The 19,563-nt window shown below is 36.2% G+C and overlaps 2 protein-coding genes across 2 annotated transcripts; one reads left to right on the top strand and one right to left on the bottom strand.

The window, feature by feature from the left end:
- Positions 1–755: 755 nt before the first annotated feature.
- Positions 756–6,301, top strand: tdo2a (tryptophan 2,3-dioxygenase a). The gene is made up of 12 exons (XM_087798743.1): positions 756–829; positions 923–1,025; positions 1,136–1,226; positions 1,458–1,528; positions 1,953–2,080; positions 2,439–2,625; positions 3,374–3,481; positions 3,569–3,680; positions 3,790–3,847; positions 4,636–4,715; positions 5,014–5,104; positions 5,323–6,301. The coding sequence occupies exons 1-12, from the start codon at positions 795–797 to the stop codon at positions 5,474–5,476; spliced, it is 1,218 nt and encodes a 405-aa protein (XP_087654869.1). The 5' UTR covers positions 756–794; the 3' UTR covers positions 5,477–6,301.
- A 46-nt stretch (positions 6,302–6,347) lies between these two features.
- ctso (cathepsin O) lies at positions 6,348–18,455 on the bottom strand. The gene is made up of 8 exons (XM_087798745.1): positions 18,233–18,455; positions 14,846–14,951; positions 14,537–14,661; positions 10,853–11,020; positions 9,676–9,797; positions 7,788–7,951; positions 6,598–6,690; positions 6,348–6,464 (listed from the first exon to the last, which is right to left on the bottom strand). The coding sequence occupies exons 1-8, from the start codon at positions 18,386–18,388 to the stop codon at positions 6,430–6,432; spliced, it is 969 nt and encodes a 322-aa protein (XP_087654871.1). The 5' UTR covers positions 18,389–18,455; the 3' UTR covers positions 6,348–6,429.
- Between the last annotated feature and the right edge of the window lie 1,108 nt (positions 18,456–19,563).

Below are 19,563 nucleotides of genomic sequence, written 5' to 3'. Positions count from 1 at the left end.
ATCACCTTTATTTTTCAACCATTCAATGAAACTAAATATCTTGTAAATATGTTTTGAAATGTTTACATCTCACGTTGCAATGTATGTTCTTATTAACAAGACATCTGCGGGAATTTGTTAAGAACTAACTGCAGAGTTGAATTGACCTGAAATTGAGGCAAACACGAAAACATCCCTGCTTGGATTATCAAATGTATCTTCCAGAGTGCAAACGTAGTCATTAGTGTTTGTGATATCCATAAGTTTGCTGTGGCACTTGGTATTAAGCCCAGTGATGAGTTGAATACGGTGGCTCCACTCGTGCTCAAACTCACTGCTCATCCCATGTACAGCGAGTATTCCATAATACTTGAATTTTTGATGAGGCCTCATGACAGACAGATACACTTACGATGTTGTATATAAAGATTTGGTGAAAATGAAAGCTGCAGTTCACTGATCTGGATGTTTTAAAAGCCAACAGTGGCTGGAAGAGAAGGTCAACAGAAGGGATAACATGTGGTCCAGAGCGAGACACACCGTAAATATGTTACGTGATCTGATCAAGGATTGCTGGAGCCAGTAACCATGAACGCTTCTTTATAATTACCTAGCATTGATCCATTATTTTTTTTCATTCAGATTTGTGTATTTGCTTTGTGCAGTCAAAGTCCAGGAGTCTGGCCGCGGGGTAAAAGGCGTGGCCGGACGCAAGCTAAATCCTCATGGCCGATTGGGCGACTGGAATCTTTAAAAGATGGAAGATCATTCAGAAAGTTTTAGTCAATCTCTGCAGCCATCTATTTCTACAAGTCATGAGTGGATGTCCTTACTTTGAAAAGAGGCATTTGTAGGTTTCAATTTGGACACATTTTCCTTTCTTGCTACTTGTTACACTTGATGAAAAAAACATCCAAAGCTAAAACTATTTTTTGCACTGCAGGTTTTTCAGAAGCAAGCCTCCCAACCCAGAAGAAGATGATGCCTCTCAGGCAGGGGAGAACAAAGCCAGCAAAGGAGGGATCATCTACGGAGACTATCTGAAGGTAGGAAAGTTAGATTCTTTCTTCTCTTCTCTCTCTCTCTGTTAGTCAATAGCAGGAGGCCTTTGAGGAGATCTATATTTAAGTCTGTTTTTATTCCCTCCAATCCTCAGCTTGATAAGATAGTCACGGCCCAGGTTCTGCAAAGCGAACTGAAGGGGAACAAGATCCATGATGAGCATCTTTTCATCGTAACTCATCAAGGTGAGTTGGATTCAAAGCATGAACAATACTTGTATTTTTAGACCCCAGTTTTTTTTCTGGCACGATGATACCAAATATTTTTATTTAAAAGATGCTAAAATGAACCATCCATATGATACAAATAATGAAATAATTTAAAGTAAATCAATTATAAAATAAATAATCATTTTAATTTTAAGTGTAAGATCTGAACCTTTTGATGTAAATATTTGTTTTGTGTGTTGTTTTCAGCCTATGAACTATGGTTCAAGCAGATTTTGTTTGAACTGGATTCAGTGAGACAAATCTTCATCAGCGAACACGTGAGTTACAGTTCTATCTGCATGTATCTGTGTGCTTGCGTGTGTTTGGTAACTATATGACATGTTGCAAAATGGACAAACGTTGTTACTGACATCGCTAAATGAAAAAGATGATTTTATTGCATTTAATTATTTAATTATATTATATTAAATAATAGAATCACAATATAGTAATAATCATTAAAGAAAAAATTATACATTTTTGAATTCTTTTTTTTCAGTTTCATCTAAAACATCAAATGGGATTATATTTTTTATATGTAAGACAACCACAAAATTAGCATTATTATAAAGAAAACCTTAAGGGGTCTTGACAGTGACACATATCTGGAAAATATTGATTTAGGAAACAGTTTAATTTGTTTTATTAAAATTAAGAAATATATACACTGTTTTTTTTAATAAAAAAATGTATGTATTTCAGGTTCGAGATGAGCGAAACATGTTGAAAGTCAACACTCGCATCAACAGGATTGTCATGATATTCAGACTGTTGGTGGATCAGTTTGCGGTCCTTGAGACAATGACTTCTTTGGACTTTTTTGCCTTCAGGTACATTTTCCCTATTTCATCTATTTATTTTCATGACACATTGATGATTTATTTATTTATCTTGTCCTTAACATCAGTTTTTTTAAGTAAGTGTTTATACCTGATGCTTTCTTTTAAAAAAGTAATAAGAAGTCCATCATGATGCCACAATAAAATGTCAATTTTCAAGAGATAGTTAAATCTTAAAATGTAAGTGAAAGTCTACAATGTGTGTAGAAAAACATGTTATCAATAAAAACATCTTACATTTATAGCAAATATCTGTAAGTACAGCAAGATATACATGATTAAACAGACAAAAGTGAAGATTGTCTTCTAGGGTAAACATGTTGTTTCTTTTGCCTACTTGTGTGTACAGGGAGTATTTGGCTCCAGCTTCTGGCTTCCAAAGTCTTCAGTTTCGCCTGTTGGAGAACAAAATCGGGGTCCGGGACAACCTGCGTGTTCCATACAATAAGCGTCATTACAAGGACAACTTCAAGGGCTCTGATAATGAAAAGCTGTTGGCCAGTGAACAGGAGCCTAACCTACTAAAACTAGTTGAGGTAAAGTTTCTTACTGTCTGCTGTTTTTAGTAATGTCACAGTAGTTCTCATGTTTAAACTTTTGATACTTTTTACTCCGACACAAACTTTTGATTTACACACATTGAGACCATCCAGAAAAACAGTAATTTCTTGATGTGCATTACTGCCGCCTCTTGAAGCTATCGTCTTATCGTACACCTGCCTACCTTGCTCTTTGCTTTCTAGAGCGCCTCCCTGAGGCTGATCACCCGTAAAAATCCACAGATAAACCGTAACATTTTGTAAGCCAAAAATGATGATGTCTAACAAGTGCTCTTTATTTTAAAAGACACTGGAAAATAGTTTTTAGGTTATTGTTTGTGTGAGGATTTGGTTCACATGGGTCTTTGGCCCTTTGTTATTGAATAAACATTTTTTCTTGAATAAGAATAAAAGTAAAATATACTTTAAGTATAGTAAGTAAGTAAAACAGCATCACCAATTTCTGCTTGTACTGTGAGTGGATGTAGTAGTGGCAAAGGGACATAACATTTATTGAACTAAGAATTCTTGTCAAATGGATGAACCTAAAAATATAAAATACAACCTCATGTCCAAGCTCCCAGGAAAAGGGGAGATATGTGATGATGTTACAGAAGGTACTGAGAGTTGTTGCAGCACCCAACATGTACACAACTCATCTGATAAATTCTGTCTTAGATACACATCAGTAAGAGTGAAATGGTGCAGCACACAAGTAAAGAAAGCCTGAATCTTCTCTTTCCAGGAGTGGCTGGAGAGAACCCCTGGCCTGGAAGTGGATGGATTCAATTTCTGGGAAAAGCTGGAGATCAGTATATTTCACGGGCTGAATCAAGAGAAAGAGAAAATTGAGGTGTGGGATGACTCTTCACAATTCACAACAAATTTGCTGTGGGTTCCCTGGAGTGCAAAGTTGACTGACAGGTTGTTTTTCTATAAGGTGGTGGCAGATTCGGATGAAAGGGCGGAACTCATGGCTGAGCTGCTTCAACAGAAAGAGATCTTTTCATCACTTTTCGATGAAAGGCGTCACAATCATCTAGTCAGCAAAGGTGAGTTATGGTAACAAGGATGTTGGCAAACACATAATAGCACAGCCTCAGCATTAGACCTATTTTTTCATGAAATAGTGAGAGATTGCTTCTTTCTTGCTCTTACAAGGTGAAAGGCGGCTGTCTTACAAAGCTCTCCAAGGAGCGCTGATGATCTACTTCTACAGGTATGCATTGATTCTCCTCCTTTATTCACAGTGCTTCCTTTGTCTCTTAACATCGACAACCCACGACAAAATCCAGCAAGAACCGCTTTGATTCAAATCTAATATTTAACACAACGTGGATACAAACTCACGACTTTTATGAAACTCTTTCAATTGGTTTAAGAACATTTTCAGTGGTGGGTTTTATTGCCAGTATGAGTTTGCAGTTTTATAGTTTTGAATATTTCATTTAGATGAATGCTATACTGCCAAATATTTTGTGTATATGATGTTAAATATAGTTGTAAAACTTATGCCTGGGGGCCAAATTAACAACCATTGAATACTAGCTTTGTGCTAAACTAGAAACAAACAAAAAAGGTTTTGAGCCTCTGACAGTATATTTTTGTATTTGGACAATAAGAAGCTCTATGTTTATATTGGCCTTTGACCGTTCAAATGGAGACTGACAGATTGATCTCTTATTATAATACACAAACTGTTGATATACATACACATACTGGCTTCATACTTTAGTTTTTGCACTGATGTTTCAGCAATATAGCAAATTAATACTTATAATTAAAATCTAACCTTGACTGTTTCTTAATATTCATATTGTTTATGTTTCACTTTACTATTAAAAATGTATTCATTGTTTTTAAGTAATTTTATTAGTTGAGTTTATTTTAAATATCACAGAAATTGAAGAAGTAAACATTTATTAAATGGGAATCTAGCTCAAATGAGGAATTGGAAACATGATGGATATTGTTATCTTGCACTCAAAACCTCTTCTGACCTTGCAGGGAGGAGCCACGGTTTCAGGTTCCGTTCCAGCTGCTCACCTCCCTCATGGACATCGACACACTCATGACAAAATGGAGATGTGAGTTGTGAAGCTTTCCCACTGGCTGAAACTCACCAAAACACGGGAGGGGTGGAAAAAAACAGTTGCAGAAAGAAATAAACACAAAAATCAATGCTGTAGTATTGCACCCACGGGCGGACTAGACTAACAGGGGAAATAGCTAGTAATTGACAAAGTAAGTTTGGGGTCAGGGGAATATTGAGGAAGTGTATTTTTGTTTCGTTTTGCTTTTTGACTGACCTACAGCTGGTCTCTGTGTTGCGCTTCACCATTTACAAATGAAATGTACTCAACACAGTTTCTTTCTTGGCTTCAGACAACCATGTGTGCATGGTGCATCGTATGATCGGCAGCAAAGCTGGCACAGGCGGATCCTCCGGATACCATTATCTGAGATCCACAGTCAGGTACTGACAAAGACCGTCGCCCAGTATTTTTTAACAGTTTACATATATACAGATCAATTTTTGGTATATAGGTAAAATAAATATATCAAATTTGAAAGAAAAATCAAATTAAGTGATTGGGAAAAATATAGAAATCAAACCATGAAATGATGTGTTATCCTCATTGAATAATGTCATGGTATTTTTCTTAAATGACATATTTACCTTTTACCATACAGTGATCGCTACAAAGTGTTTGTGGATCTCTTCAACTTGGCCACTTTCCTGGTGCCTCGCCACTGGCTGCCCAAGATGAATCCTAATCTGCACACCTTCCTCTACACGGCAGAGTGCTGTGACAGCTCCTATTTCAGCAGCGAAGACTCGGACTAATGGCTGTCTCTCAGCTGACCTGCTTCCCTCATCTAAAACACAAACCATTTGTCAAAAAAAAGCCAACTCTGCTCGGGTGACAAGATTCAAACATTACCAAAATAAATCCAGGTTTGTTTAACTAATCATCCGATTGTGCAGACAAAAGACACTGCACAGACCATTCGACAAAATCTTACTTTTAAACAGTTACCGTTAAAATATGCCTTCTTACTGCATCTTTTTGAAAACATAATATGTTTCCTAGAATCAGAACATAAATGTGGGTGTAAAAAAAGTAACTACAAAAGCAAAATAGAATTAGATCAAAAATCAAAAGATCTCTAAAATGTGAAAATCAGAAAGTATTAGTAAATCAAAGGCAACATTATATTTATTCGTAGACAAAAGCTGACAAGTTCATTACAAACCGACTCCAACGTTCAACGGTTTAAATATCACATTTCAAAGCCATGGACCCGCTATCGCTCCCTGAATAAATCAAACGGAGCAAATTAACGGCGCTCTAATCTCTAATCTTGACCGGTCACAAAGTACACCAGATGGCACCTTGATAAGATTGGCTTTGATTTCTTTTCATCAATCAAATTATGCAGATTCACCACTGCTGACCTGAAAGTGAATGGATGGGAGCGAGTGCAGTGATCAAACCGCAGGCAACGATGTGTTTTTTTATTTTGAGTTTTGTTTTAGTCGATGTGACTGTGTGCGTATACTCAATGACTGTATATACTGTTTATAGTGATGGAAATGCTTTGTATAGTATTGTAAAAAGTGTTTTGATGTATTTATGCAACGACAAATAAATCTCATATCTATCTCGTATCACCTTGTCAAGCAGGATATTTTGAAGAACGCCAATAGAATAGCATCAGGATAAATGATTTATTCAGTCTGGAATATCAATAACAGCTATAATTTATACATTCATGTTTGTCTAATGGAAGATCCAGTCACAGAAATACAGTTGCTACTGAGTCAGCAATGCCTGGGAAGAGACAAGAACGAATAGATTAATCCTAGAGAAGATGGTGACCATGGTGACGCAAACATCACTGAAGTTTTGAGAAATACAACCAACAATGTATAATCTAATTTGCATACACATATTTTTTCCTTACCGCAAAGATTCCCACCGATTTTGATATAGACATATCCAGCATTTCCCCACGAGGACCCCCAGGAGTTCTGCACAATCCAGTAGGGAATCTCACCTAAAAGATTGAAAATTAATCTGTATCTGAAGATACTGACAACATAATCAGTATTTCACTGCATCACTGACCTCATTTAACTTAAGTTACATATATATATATACATTTGAAATACATCTTTTAACTTGAAAACTTGAAAAAGGTAAAATGGTTTGAGGAAAAGTAATCACCGGAAAGTATCTTTTTTGTGTCGACACACATCAAGTCACTTCACTCCATCATGGCTGGTCAAGCAGACAAAAGTAACGTCCATTAGCCTGGTGGGTAATTTTAGCAACGCAGTGTGAAGTTTTCACCTTCCCACTTTTTTTTATTCTAAGTACTTGTAGGCGGTGCTAAAATTGTTCTGGCTCTGTCTGTCCTTGCTCTGCTGGCTTTCTTTGGGCCACGGTGACTCACACACACATACACACAACATGCCGACCTGTCTTTACAAAGTCTCGATAAATATCCAAAATTGACTTAATCGGCAAATCTTTTAATACTGAACAAAGATAAACATTTGCCGAATGCCGTCGCAGAGGTTTTGATCTATGAAAAAGTTTAAAGAGCAAGGACAGTCACGGATGCAATTCTAAGTGTGTCACTTATTTATTTGATATTTTATCTATATTTTTTTAACATTAGTAAGAAATGTGTGTATATGTTTAATTTTGGTCCTTATTTCGGATTAAAACAGTCAACATTAAGACACTCAATCTGTCTCTTATTCAGCAGAGCTTGTAGCAACAAAAACTGTTCATCTATTCCACCTCTTTGACAATCCTAATAAAAACGCATGAAAAAGCTAAATGTAGCTGCTTTTCTCCAAACATCACTGAGCGGGAAGTGATGTTTGGGCAACTAAATGTGTTGATTTAAGTGTCTCTTAAATTGATCTTGGACCTCTACTTTACTTAACATAACAAAATAATGGACCTCTCGTTCACAGAGATTTCTTTATAAAGTAATACGTTCAAAACATGGTCATGATAAGGGACTTACTGCATCTTGGAGAGGAAGAGTTCAACATTTAAAACATGTGAGTAAGTCAGGAGAGTTGGGTTTTCACATCACTTTACATGAAGTCTATTAGCCTGGAATGTGAGTCACTGTACCTGTGGTGTCGTATCCAACCACCAGGACTGCATGGTTGGACCAGTGGCTGGTGCAGTGATGCTGGATGATTCCTCCCAGGTAATCCTGCCAGCTCACTGCGTCCACGATGGCAGTCAAGGGGCCGTGACTCACCAATTGACCCATCATTGCCTCTTCTTGACCGCTGGGAAGAGAACACGGATGAAAGAGGAGATAGCGAAACAAAACCGGTCTTTGAGTGATGGCTTTAAGGACATTATCATGTAGATTAAACTACAAAGTCAGAGGCTTTTAAATGAAAGGGCTAGAGCACTGCACCCTGCCTGATATGGAAGTAATTAAGTCCAACATTTACATATGGCCTATTTTTCTACCACATGTTCATGTTTTCCTTCATCATGTTCCCTCTCATCTCATTCCACCAATCCCATTTTCCATCCACATCATTCATTCACAAAACGTAGTTACTTTTCCTTTTCTTACGACTACACAATCCTCTCAGGATCCAAACACTGGTGATCTCTGAAAAGTTACAATGTGACAATAAAGATGTTGAATCAGGGATGTCTACCTGGAATGTAAGAACATGGTACCTCCAACTTTCTTCCTCACAAATTCTGTGATCTCATGTTCTTGAAGAACCAGCATGATGAAATTGGAAAGTGTGTCACTAGCTGTGGTAGGACTTCTGTGATATTTTGTAGCCGTACAGATAATGTTTTTTTTATTGTTACGGAAGTTGTAACTTTTGTTGTTAAATTGGGGGTATATTTGCATTTAACCACATATGGATTTAAAAATCAATTTATCTGCAGTTAAAGAAGATGTTTTCTGTAATTGGTGAATTAGTGGTAGATATTAGTATGTGTTGTGTTTTTAGTTAAGTATACTCTTTGTTTGCGATGTACTCATTATAACTCTAGATACGATCGGAGCTAAAGAAGCACCGGATTTGTAGAAGTTAAGGTTTGAAGGTAATTGTAATTTATTTTATTTGAACTAGAAAACCACTGAGAGAGTGTACAGCTCTGTCACTGAACTTATTTCTAACACATTTCTAAATGTGTATGAATGTTAGCATTGGTGACTAACAATAGAGTGATTTCCATGCCTAGAAATGGAACCAGTTTTTGGGAACCGGTCTTAGCATGGCATGCGACCAGAGTTATCTAGAAACCCTAAAACAATGAAAAATGATCAACAACAAAAAATTGCCATAATACAGTCACATTAAGGTTTATTTTAGTAAATTCATTGTATGGTGTATTAGATGAAGTCTTATCCATGTTGTTGTTTTTTGGCACCCACTCACACTGCCAAATGTAAGTTATTTGTTCTTTGTCCCACTATACATGTTTCGTAAAAGTTTCATTTAATTATATTTAGAAAGTTTTTTGTTATTTTGCACCAAAACACAATCCTTCTCAGTGTTGCAGTTGTTAAGGAGCATTGTGTTTTTGCAGAAATTGTAACTGTTGTTGTAGTTGTTGTGGTACAGTATGAGTGACAGATGTTAAAATAACGATGGTGTTTTGGGTTGTTTGAGCTATAGTTGCAGCAGAAAGATTAGTTGTTTATGTTAGATGTTAATATACGGAGGAATAAAAAAACATAAAATGTAAGATTTTGTGTTGCTTTTTGGGTCACTTGTGATAGGAAAGGTATGACTGAGGTCTGACATACTTTACACAGCAATTGAATTTATTTTATTATAGAAATTGACATAATAATGTTGTTGTTTTTTAAAAACAACAATGTTGTTTCCGATCCGTAAGAGAAAAGTTAGTGAATCTTTAATCCCAAAAAGTAAATAGACATTAAATAATGGGGGAAAACACTCACTCGCACTCTGACCAAACTCAAATGGTAATTATTAGCCAATGCAAATAGAAACAAGATGTTATTCACCTGAAATCGTGGGCAGTAAAGTTCCTCAACATAACACCAGCCTGTGAGTCTGGGAAAAATCGGCAGATTCCCGTCTTGCCCGTGTATGGATATTCCAACTGTAGCACTAATTTCACTCTGGTCTGCATGAAAAACAGTTCAGTTTAGGGATTTTGTTATCTGAATAGGAAATGTCCACTTGTTTTTTAAACACAGCCACATTGCCTTATCTATTAAGGAGGAAAGACATGAGTAATTTGAACATTGTTAAAAAGTCAAGGAAAAATGTTTTCACACTTTAGATGTTATCTTGTGAATATGAGTTAATATCACAATAACAAGTGGTCCAAATGCTACTTTCATGCTACAATTCAATCTTTTCAAAAGATGCTGAAAGACCTACCAAAAACAGCCGCATGAAGAGTTCATGACCTCACAACACAAGCAAAAGCTTTTAAGAGGCATGTCATTCACTAAAAACCCATATAACTGACACTTCCATGCTTTGAAAGAGGTGTCGAAGACGTTGCTGTGTTAACACATCAGTGAATGAGGAACCCATTAATGTTTAAAGTCAAACATGAAAAAAAGTTGAATGGTCCATTTATGCTGTAAAAAAAAAAGTGAAATCAAAATCCATCTTTTATGTGTTTTGACATGTGACAAGTCTAGAAATGGTATTTAAAATGATATTACTTTTTAGTGTGTTCAAACTTTACATATAAATGAACATCTGGCATTAATATTTTTTATTGTTGTTTTGTCGTTACTTTAACCGGTAATTACTGAGATTTTAGCGTCGTTAATATGCATCTATTCATGCCCATGTAAAATACAAAATCATTCACAATTTCTTACCAATGCCAAATGTTAGATTTCACCCAGCAACCAACAGATGAAACCCTTAAACACACACAACCTGAATTTACAAACCTATTCTAAATAATGAAAATATATTTCAAGGTATTCTAATTTTTTCGTTGCAAGAAGAATTACTACAATTTTGTACCGGTATTAAAATGAGTCAGCGATGAATGATTGTAAACAGGTAACATAAATAACATTTTCTGTACAGGATAGAGACTCTGATTATATTGAACACTTTTGAAACCTGTATACTGACACTCTTACATTTGTACTCCTGCTATATCAAATATGAAAATTCAAATAATTAAATTGGATGAAACATTCTAAATACCTGCTGAAGCCATGTTAGAGCCTTGGTTGGGGACCCTCCGTTGCAGCCGTGATTTAGGACGGAGCAGTCAACAAGCTGCTGCACACTCAGCTCCTCCAGTGGGGATCCTGCTATGGCATTTGCCGCCTGCACCGCACCAACAACACTGAATGCCCAACAGCTGCCACACTGAAAATATTGACAGAGTTATTTTTCATAACTTCATTATTTAAATAGCAGATCGGTGGATGTTTCACTTTTCAATTAAAGTGGAGCCATTGCCTTGTTTTTCATAACAGTTCTCTGTTCTGATCTACAGAATATTGAATCACAAATATACTTAATTGAGTACACGTTTAAATATACACTGCAAAGCTCAATATTTAAGAATGTGTCCTTTATTATCTTAGGTTGATGTTATATTTTCCAAAAAAACATTTCCTGTTTATTTAATCCCCTTTTACTTTTATGGTTTTTTGAAAAAAGAGGAATATATTTAGTCAATATTTTATTATTCACTATACAGCTCCACTTTTAAACACGTTGTTGGATTAATTTATTGAAACGAAAGAGATTAGAGTTATGAAAAATATAGTGATGAATGTCACTTGCAGGCAAGGTGACTGAAATGGTTCAGCAAGGTGAATCATAACGATACAAGTTTCTGTACATTCACACTCTGCCAGAACACTGTAAGAAGGTAACAAATTGTTAAAATGTTAAGATACTTGTCTCCTCTTCTGTCTGGTATCAGCGTGGAGCCTCAGACATTTTTTGTGGGCTGCAGTGATAAGAACTAAATGGATCTCAATGCGGCAAAGATAAAGAAACTAATCATTTTAGAATATTTTGGATACACCACAAACTTTTAGAGTTAATTCCACAATCGTGTTAGACTGAAAAGCTTAAGTCTGGCAAAAACATAGCACCTAATAAAAAACAAGGTTATTTATGTTGTATTTATTTGTTAGGTGAAATTCTGCCAAAAAAAACCTGGCTCCTCCTTTGAAGGCTAAAAAAACATGTTTTCTTTACTACTGATGCCATTGAGGCAATGCCACATTGTGCCTTTTAAGAGACTGTATTGTTGCAGGTAATTTATCCCCACTGGTTATGGACCAGTTTCAAATCACAACCAGAGTTTGAAGATGTCTGTGTTTGTATTTCTTTGAACATTTCTATCATACGAAGAAATGTTCCTCACTATGAAAATGTTCTTTGTTAAATTTTCTTCTAAATTGATAATAGGAGTTCAACACTGTGGACTCAAAGTTGCAAATTTTTTTCCATCAGGATGAATATGAAAAAAAGCTTTTTTCTCGTCACAGCACAATGAAAGGCTTAAGAAGACAATCGGGGTGGCCATCCATAACTGAATACTTTCCTTTCAGCAAAGTAATAAAGAATTCAAAGCCATGTTGGAGGATTGGTGCATAATTAAGAAAACTAGATTTATTTCTAAAAAACTTTAATCAGGTCTGATTTAATCAGTGATTACTGTGTAGATTTAAGAGGGTGATCTTCTTTTTCTTTTTACAATTATCACCAATGATTTTCAATGATTTTTCCATGACTTTCATGAAACGGAAAAAAAAAGCCATTAAAGGTCATAACATAAACAAAAAAAGTTCAAGGATTATGTTCTTTTTCCATTTTACATATTCCCAATGTCTAGAAATGGAATTCCAAATTCGATTCCATTTCAGGCTGTTCAACCAATGAATCTTAATCAATAGAATATTTGTATTTTAGTCTTAATATATTAAATATAAATGGACATCTAGCACTTATATTCTCTGGTGTTTTATTTTACTCAAGAACTTGGTCACCGTTTCATTTGTGAATAAACAGATTTTTCACTTATGTTACTATCAATATCTTCCCATGTAAAAATAAACAACATATTTCTAAACAATGGGACATATTTAGGAGTATTTTACTTGTAATAAGTAGTAGATCGTAAATGAATGCAAAATTCTCAACCAGCGTTTTAGGCATTGTCAATAGCGGGAGAACTTTGCTTTATGCTGCCATCTACTGACGAAAGATCGCGCCTCATAAGGAAAATCTGATAAATATAAGTATAAGGAGCACGCTCATAAATATATCAAGACTGGCAACATATGCAACTAGTTATTTTCCCAGCATGTCTTCTTTCTTTGATGGATTATATGTGAACCCTAACAGGAGATTATTTCCTGAGAAACACTTGCACAGACAATCTGCTCAGTTCACTTGCTCAGCATAAATTCTCATCAACGTGATGAAAACCTGAGTCCACGGAGAAGAAATCCAATTTCATGTTTCTCAGTTACTTAAAATCAATACGGAAGCTGGAATCAGTCACGATTGCCTCGACTGTAGATGAACGGAGCGCGCCGACATATCTGGAACATCTGCTGTATTTTGAAACAATTACACGCTCATAAAACAAGTCATAAAGAATTAGATCAGCTGGCGGCTAAAGTTGCTTGAAGCTTTTGTCTTGGTCTGAAGCTGAAATTTATTTTTACAATGTCTACCCAGCTGCTATACCTCTGTGGTGAGACCGTTCACACAGATCCACAGACAAAGAACTGCAGGTTAAAAAGCCTGCAGCAGAGGAGATTTTGTGGTGCACAGAATCTCCCTGGAGCGTGCAGCTTTACCTGGATTCAACAGAATACAATATGTATTTTTGTGTGTGCTGCCTTAGTCTCCCTCCGGACTGGAGTTACAGTGGAAATATTACCCCCAGCGGCTGTTTAACGGACTAAAGAGATAAAAGACAAGAGGGGTAGTCTGTGAATCTTCAGCCAGGACAAGCGACAAGCTACAGATCTCCCTGCTGGTGTCCCCAGGACACATTGTCACACTCTGCAACTCTATTTTAAAGGAAAAGTTTGCATTGCACCCTTAAAATAGCAGACTTCACATCCCCAAAATCAGAATGGAAAGAGAGAGAACAGTAATACCACAAGGTCTTTGTGAGAGTCATCCTGTGGTGAACCATTTCTATTGAGTGTGTCGTTACTGAATGACAGTGATATACATTTCATGTCCAACTGAACAAAAGGAATTAAAAGAAAAGTATTGATTATTAATAACTAAACGTTTTTTCCTTTTTTTTCAGTTAGCCTTGCTCAAGTAGAATAGACTCAAGGACTCATTCATTCCTCGGTCTATTAAATTGTACAATTCTGAGTTCGGGGGCAGGAGTGGAGTAAAAGCATCTGGATGTTCTGTTCTATGTTACTCGTTGTAGCCTTTGTCTTTTTTATTTTTCTTTGATCTATGTTCTTTATCTTTATCTTTAGACTTAGATTGTATCATATTGTTCTTTCTCTTTATTTCTCTTTGTTCTTGTTCTTATTTTATTTAGATTTATTTTTTATGGAAAATTGCTGTATTTGCTGTGGCTATTGGAAAAAACAATTTCCCGAAGGAGACCTCCTGAGGGATCAATAAAGTTCTATCTTACCTTACCTTATCTGACACACCTTGAACAACATCTATCCAATGATAGTGAGGCTTCTTTAACTTGAGATTAAATTGACATCAATGCTTGCAGCTATAAAGACTGTAAACACATCTTAAAGTGTGACGTTTTCAGACCGTAACAATACAATGCAAGATCCTTTTCATACCCATACAATTTGTGAATATGTCTCCAATTACAGTAAAAGTAAAAAACACTAGTTTCCCCCGACTAGTGTTTTGACTCACTGCTTGTTGGTTCTGGACTGGAGCCACGGCTGATCTGTCCCTCCAGTCAAATCTGTCCGGCAGGCCTTTAGCCTTTGGACCAGAGAAGAGGGGGGCGCTGTCGTTGATAGTCGACAGGTAGACATCTTTTGAAACAAATGAAAAAAAACTCAATTTAGCAATTTGTTTTTATCATTGACATGACCTTAGCACATACTAATATTAGCAAGAATATAATGGTAGAGTTCCACTTCCTACTGACCAACAGTCCCAACTAAATATGTGCACAATTTAAAATCAGAGATATTAATAGACCATGTCTGTGCCCACCTCGGAATTCCTCCGGTGTGAGGTAGGAGAATTTGTTGATGCCGTACTGAGCCGACTGTGGTGCTTTGGAAAATGAGTTCAGGTATGCGTGACGCGCTGTTGCATTCTGGAACAACAACAGTCAGTAGACAGAAGGATTTAAAGATAATTGGAAACAAAATGTAAAATTGATTTTTTTTTTTTTTCTTGTTGTGGAAAAACATAAAAGTATGATAAACATGACCACAGGAACAACAAGCAAAGGATCCGAAATACAAGAATGAAACTGAAAGAAAATTGAAAACCTTTGTCTGACTCTTGTGTCTAGTGTGTGGTGAGATTTCTACGAGTTGTTCACAATAACTATTCTCTTTACTTTTGATTTTTCCATTCGATTGGATCCAAATTGTAGCCGCTTATCTTGCCTGAATTCTCTTACACAATGCCTTGGGTCCCATCCTGTTTGTACCCTCTCAAGAATTCCACATTTATCTGATACAATGATTATTACGCTCATATGACTAAATGATAAAGAAATTTGTTGATTTGGTTGACAGATCACTCTGGGTTGTTCCGATCTGACTTCCAGTACAAATGTAGATGTGTGTTCCCACCAGCCATTCAATGTTTGACGCTTCTCTGCTTTGCTCTGGGGCACATTGCTCATCACTACGTCTTCTGCAGTCTTGCATGATTCAGGTAAATGATTATTTCATTAACTTTAACAAAGTGCCCAACTGAAAAGCTCAAAATACTGTTGCAGGTGCAAAAGCTCTCTCGTTCACCTTCCTTTTTTTTTTTTTGGTTGTGCACCCAAAGGATTCTGTGGAGTTTCCAACTGTATTTTGATTTTTAAAAATGCAATACAAAACCCTGTGTCTAATTCCCATACATCTGAATTAGGTTTGTCTCAACATGCAAAACCCCAATTTGTTCAATCATGATTATTAAATAACGTTGGTGATCCGCATGGATCGGTGCATTGTTATAGGGCGGTGTGTCCCAAATCTCGCAAATCAACAGATACTGCCATCCTAGAAATCCATGACAACAACAAAGTAGAGTTAGGCGCCTTAATCCTACGCCACCCTGACTTCCAAGATGTGATGATAGGCTCTGAACTTTAAAGTCAAAGTTGAAGAAATTCCAGGGTGGTGTATATCTTTTAACATCTTCAATCTGATTTAAATGCAATTCTGGACTTGTCTTCACGTCTATCTCTTGCAAGGTTCTCAAGGATTTCTTTAAATTAATTTATTTTAATTACAGAGTTGAAGTGTTCACCCATTCATTGATGCTGAAGCCAATCCAAGCATCTTTCGAGCGAGAGAAGGAAAAGTCGCAAGTTACCATACCCTCAACCAGGGAGTGAACCTACAACCTTCTTGCTGTGATGCAATGGTGCTAGCTATAGTCTTACTAGTCTTGTTTCAATCCCAGTAGTTTCAGCTCAAGAATTGTGTACCTTACTATGTCAGACTCATATGTGCTTATTTAAACTTCAGTCTTTGAGAGAACATCAGGAAACTAAACAATGCCTACAGACAAGTAAGGAATTTGCCGGTAGGGATTATAAATGACACCGTCACCACCATAGTATTGTGACCCCACCTCTTCAATTTCTCCATTCAACTCATATTACTACACTGTATTCGTCAGCAAACATCACGTTCCAAGGAGACTCATCACTGTTCTTGACTGTCCAGCATCATAAGAAACAACAAAGAGGTAAAATGCTTCCTGTGTGGGAACTGTTAAAGACTCTCTTGAGAACTACAAAGCAACTTCTAATCTTCTCTGTACTCTCCATCAACCTCATCGACTACGGATCTGTGGCGCAAACATGATGGTTACCTCTTAGACTGGCCACAACAACTCTTACCCACAGCTTCAAAAATGTATTCCCTCTGGCGTTTCTACACTTACTAATCTCCCTTATTTTGTGAAAAAAAAAAACCTTTAGATATTTTTTCTTCCACTCCTCTTAAATTCCACCAACGTGGGAAGAATAAAGGTATATGTTATCCTATTCAGCATTTTCTCTGGTCAGAAAATGTACCGCTCTCGTTCCTACACGCTTCCTGACCTCAACTGCAAGGTTGTCAAGCCAACTACTTTCTCTTTCTTCCTCGCTTTCCTCAATACACTTTTCTCATCTTCTTTGCAGCCACTTATAGAACTCTCTATTAGCCACTGTCTGAGCCTTAGGTAGCTCTCTTTCTTTTTCTTGAAACTCACCTGCATCTTATCGTTCTACCAACAAGTCCTCTTTACACCCTTTCTTTCCTTTTCCGTTTTCCAACCTTTCTTTGCAGTTCCCCATGGCAGTGTTGCTGTACCCTCCTACCTCTCTGTTTTGTTCTCCTTTTACTGTTCAAGGCCTTTTATTAATTTCCCTCTGAATTTTGAATGTTCTTTCTGCTGCAGCATTCACTATTTAATAATTGGGCTCTGCCTTCACTGTCTTTCTCTTTCTAGTCATTAGCGTCATTCTATAGATCGCTGGCACATGCGGCCTGATAACAGCTTCTCGTGGGACCATCTCACATTTACAACCCTCTCTTCCAGATGTGACCATCTGCAGATAATGTTATCCAGAGGTTTCAAGCCACGGGGTCGCAGCCCTGCTGACAGTCTGAGTGGCATTTGTTACTCAGTCTATACAAAAAATAGTTTTATAATTTCTGTTATAGTGATTATTAAGGCGTAAACAGTCTTTTATTTTGAAAAACAAAAGTATTCTAATCAGACGTAACATTCAACTGTGCCTTTCGATTCATCGACTAGACATATTTGTCACATGGTACATTATGCTATGTTAAATAAGGCCACAAACTAAACTAAATTATTTTCAAATAATTAAAAAATAACATCTTTGGACAGCTTCTTTGAAAAGAGGAACACCAACTAAGGAACCCATTTATCTGACTCATCTCAAAGCCTGTTACGTGAAAATAATCCCTACTTTAAAAAAGAATCTATCAGGGAACTAGTCCCCCATGTTCTTGGATGTAGAACTGTCGCCATCTCTCTTCTTGCAGTTCACATTAGTCGTCTCCATCTTTAATTCTATTTATTTAGATCTTAGATTCAATCTTACGGGTAAAAACTGAAGAGTAAATCAGTAGATTAGATAAGAGATTTATTGTATTATTTGTAGACAGCTTTCATATGTTTAGCATATTTTCTAAAAACATTTTAATATACTTCATAATACAATTTTAATTTCAAGATCCTGAAAAAACAACTTTTATTTTGTACAGTCGTTTATGGTAGAACAATCTGTGCACCTGTCACCGGGGCGTCACGCCAGAACGGAACCAATTTTAAAGTCATTTAAACGCCGCCATTGGACCGAGTTTCCCAGTCAAACATCCTTGTTTTACTGAACTTCAGTTTCATTCATACCTGAAGACAGAGACGACGGCGGGAGACATCCTTGTTACAGCAGAACTCGCTGAAAGATCCACTAAACTCGGTTCGGTTCTCCTCCGTAGCGCAGAGGCTGAAAATATAAGAGGAGAAAGTCGCTAAAATAAGTATGACCAGCTGGTAACCTTGCATGTTTGTATAAAAAAAATGAAAAATAAGGGTCGAAGGTTCGAATAAATGAATAGAATGAATCGGGAAGTTTCGCTTTGCAAGTTAGACAGGAGTCTCTCATGCGCATGCGCAGATGCGATACGGAGCACCGGAAAAGTTTGTATTTATTCAAATATAATTATAAAATAATACGTTACATAATATATGCCGAGTAAAAAAAACATTAGATGGAGATAAATTGTAAATTAAAATTATAGAATTAGGAATGGATAAGTAAAAAAGGTTAAATAGGTTTTATTTATACATTCTACTTTTCAGACTCTGCTTTATTGTTTGTATGTTTTTTTATTGTAGTTTAAAAATAATATATATTCCAGACATGAATGAAAGCCAGGTAATGGGTTGCAGTTGCACTCTAAGTTTCTAATAATAAACATAATTATTATAAACAAAAATAACCACCAAATCTTCGATATATATATATATATATATATATATATATATATATATATATATATATATATATATATATATATATATACAATCGCATCAAAATAAATAATGAAAATATTCAAATGCCTGTTGTTGTTCATGTTGCTTCTGTTCTGTTTTTTCTATTGCATAAGTTTTGTGTTATCTTTTTTCATTATTTTATTTTCTACTTTAACCACAAAAAAAATCCTATGTTGTGTTTGCAACACTGGCAATACAAGTTTCTGATTCTGAAATATGATAAATGTTTTCATATAACAAATATATAAGGATAATTACTGCTTTATCATAGTTGTATTGTGTATGATGGTTATACATGAGTATATTGCTGAATCATCACTCACTAAAGTGAGTCAAGATTACAACCATATTATGAATAGTGAACATTAAGTGATTACAATCATAAACTAGAACTAAAGCATGGCAAGATAAGTAGTAAAGTTACGTTGGCCCAGACAGTTTTTGAATCTAAAAATCCCCCAAAAAAACTCAAGTCAGATATTTGTTTAATCTATAGAGTTGCTTTAACATTTATCTTGTGAACATTTTCTGACCAAAAAAAGCTCCAACAGGTAGCCGGTAAGGTCAATGACAAACTGGACTGTCAGCTCAGTTTGGTCACTCTGAATAAAAAGTGGGCGAAGAAGAGGAGAGTTGCTTATCTAGGCTCTTAGTGTGCAAGAGGCTGCTGCATCTCGACCGCC

Source organism: Callionymus lyra, chromosome 9 (genome assembly GCF_982586985.1).
Source record: "Callionymus lyra chromosome 9, fCalLyr1.hap1.1, whole genome shotgun sequence".
Taxonomy (NCBI): domain Eukaryota; kingdom Metazoa; phylum Chordata; class Actinopteri; order Syngnathiformes; family Callionymidae; genus Callionymus; species Callionymus lyra.
The sequence above is the reverse complement of the archived record's forward strand: the minus strand, read 5'-3'. Positions and strand labels throughout refer to the sequence as shown.

What these genes read in the sequence shown, in the direction of transcription:
- tdo2a (XM_087798743.1), top strand. Translation starts at nt 795, where the DNA reads ATGAGTGGATGTCCTTACTTTGAAAAGAGGCATTT. An exon ending in TTGGACTTTTTTGCCTTCAG is followed by an intron (nt 2,081 to 2,438) that starts GTACATTTTCCC and finishes TTGTGTGTACAG; the next exon opens with GGAGTATTTGGCTCCAGCTT. An exon ending in CTGATGATCTACTTCTACAG is followed by an intron (nt 3,848 to 4,635) that starts GTATGCATTGAT and finishes CTGACCTTGCAG; the next exon opens with GGAGGAGCCACGGTTTCAGG.
- ctso (XM_087798745.1), bottom strand. Translation starts at nt 18,388, where the DNA reads ATGCAAGGTTACCAGCTGGTCATACTTATTTTAGCGACTTTCTCCTCT. An exon ending in CACACCGGAGGAATTCCGAG is followed by an intron (nt 14,662 to 14,845) that starts GTGGGCACAGAC and finishes TTGTTTCAAAAG; the next exon opens with ATGTCTACCTGTCGACTATC. An exon ending in TTTACTGCCCACGATTTCAG is followed by an intron (nt 7,952 to 9,675) that starts GTGAATAACATC and finishes TTCTCTTCCCAG; the next exon opens with CGGTCAAGAAGAGGCAATGA.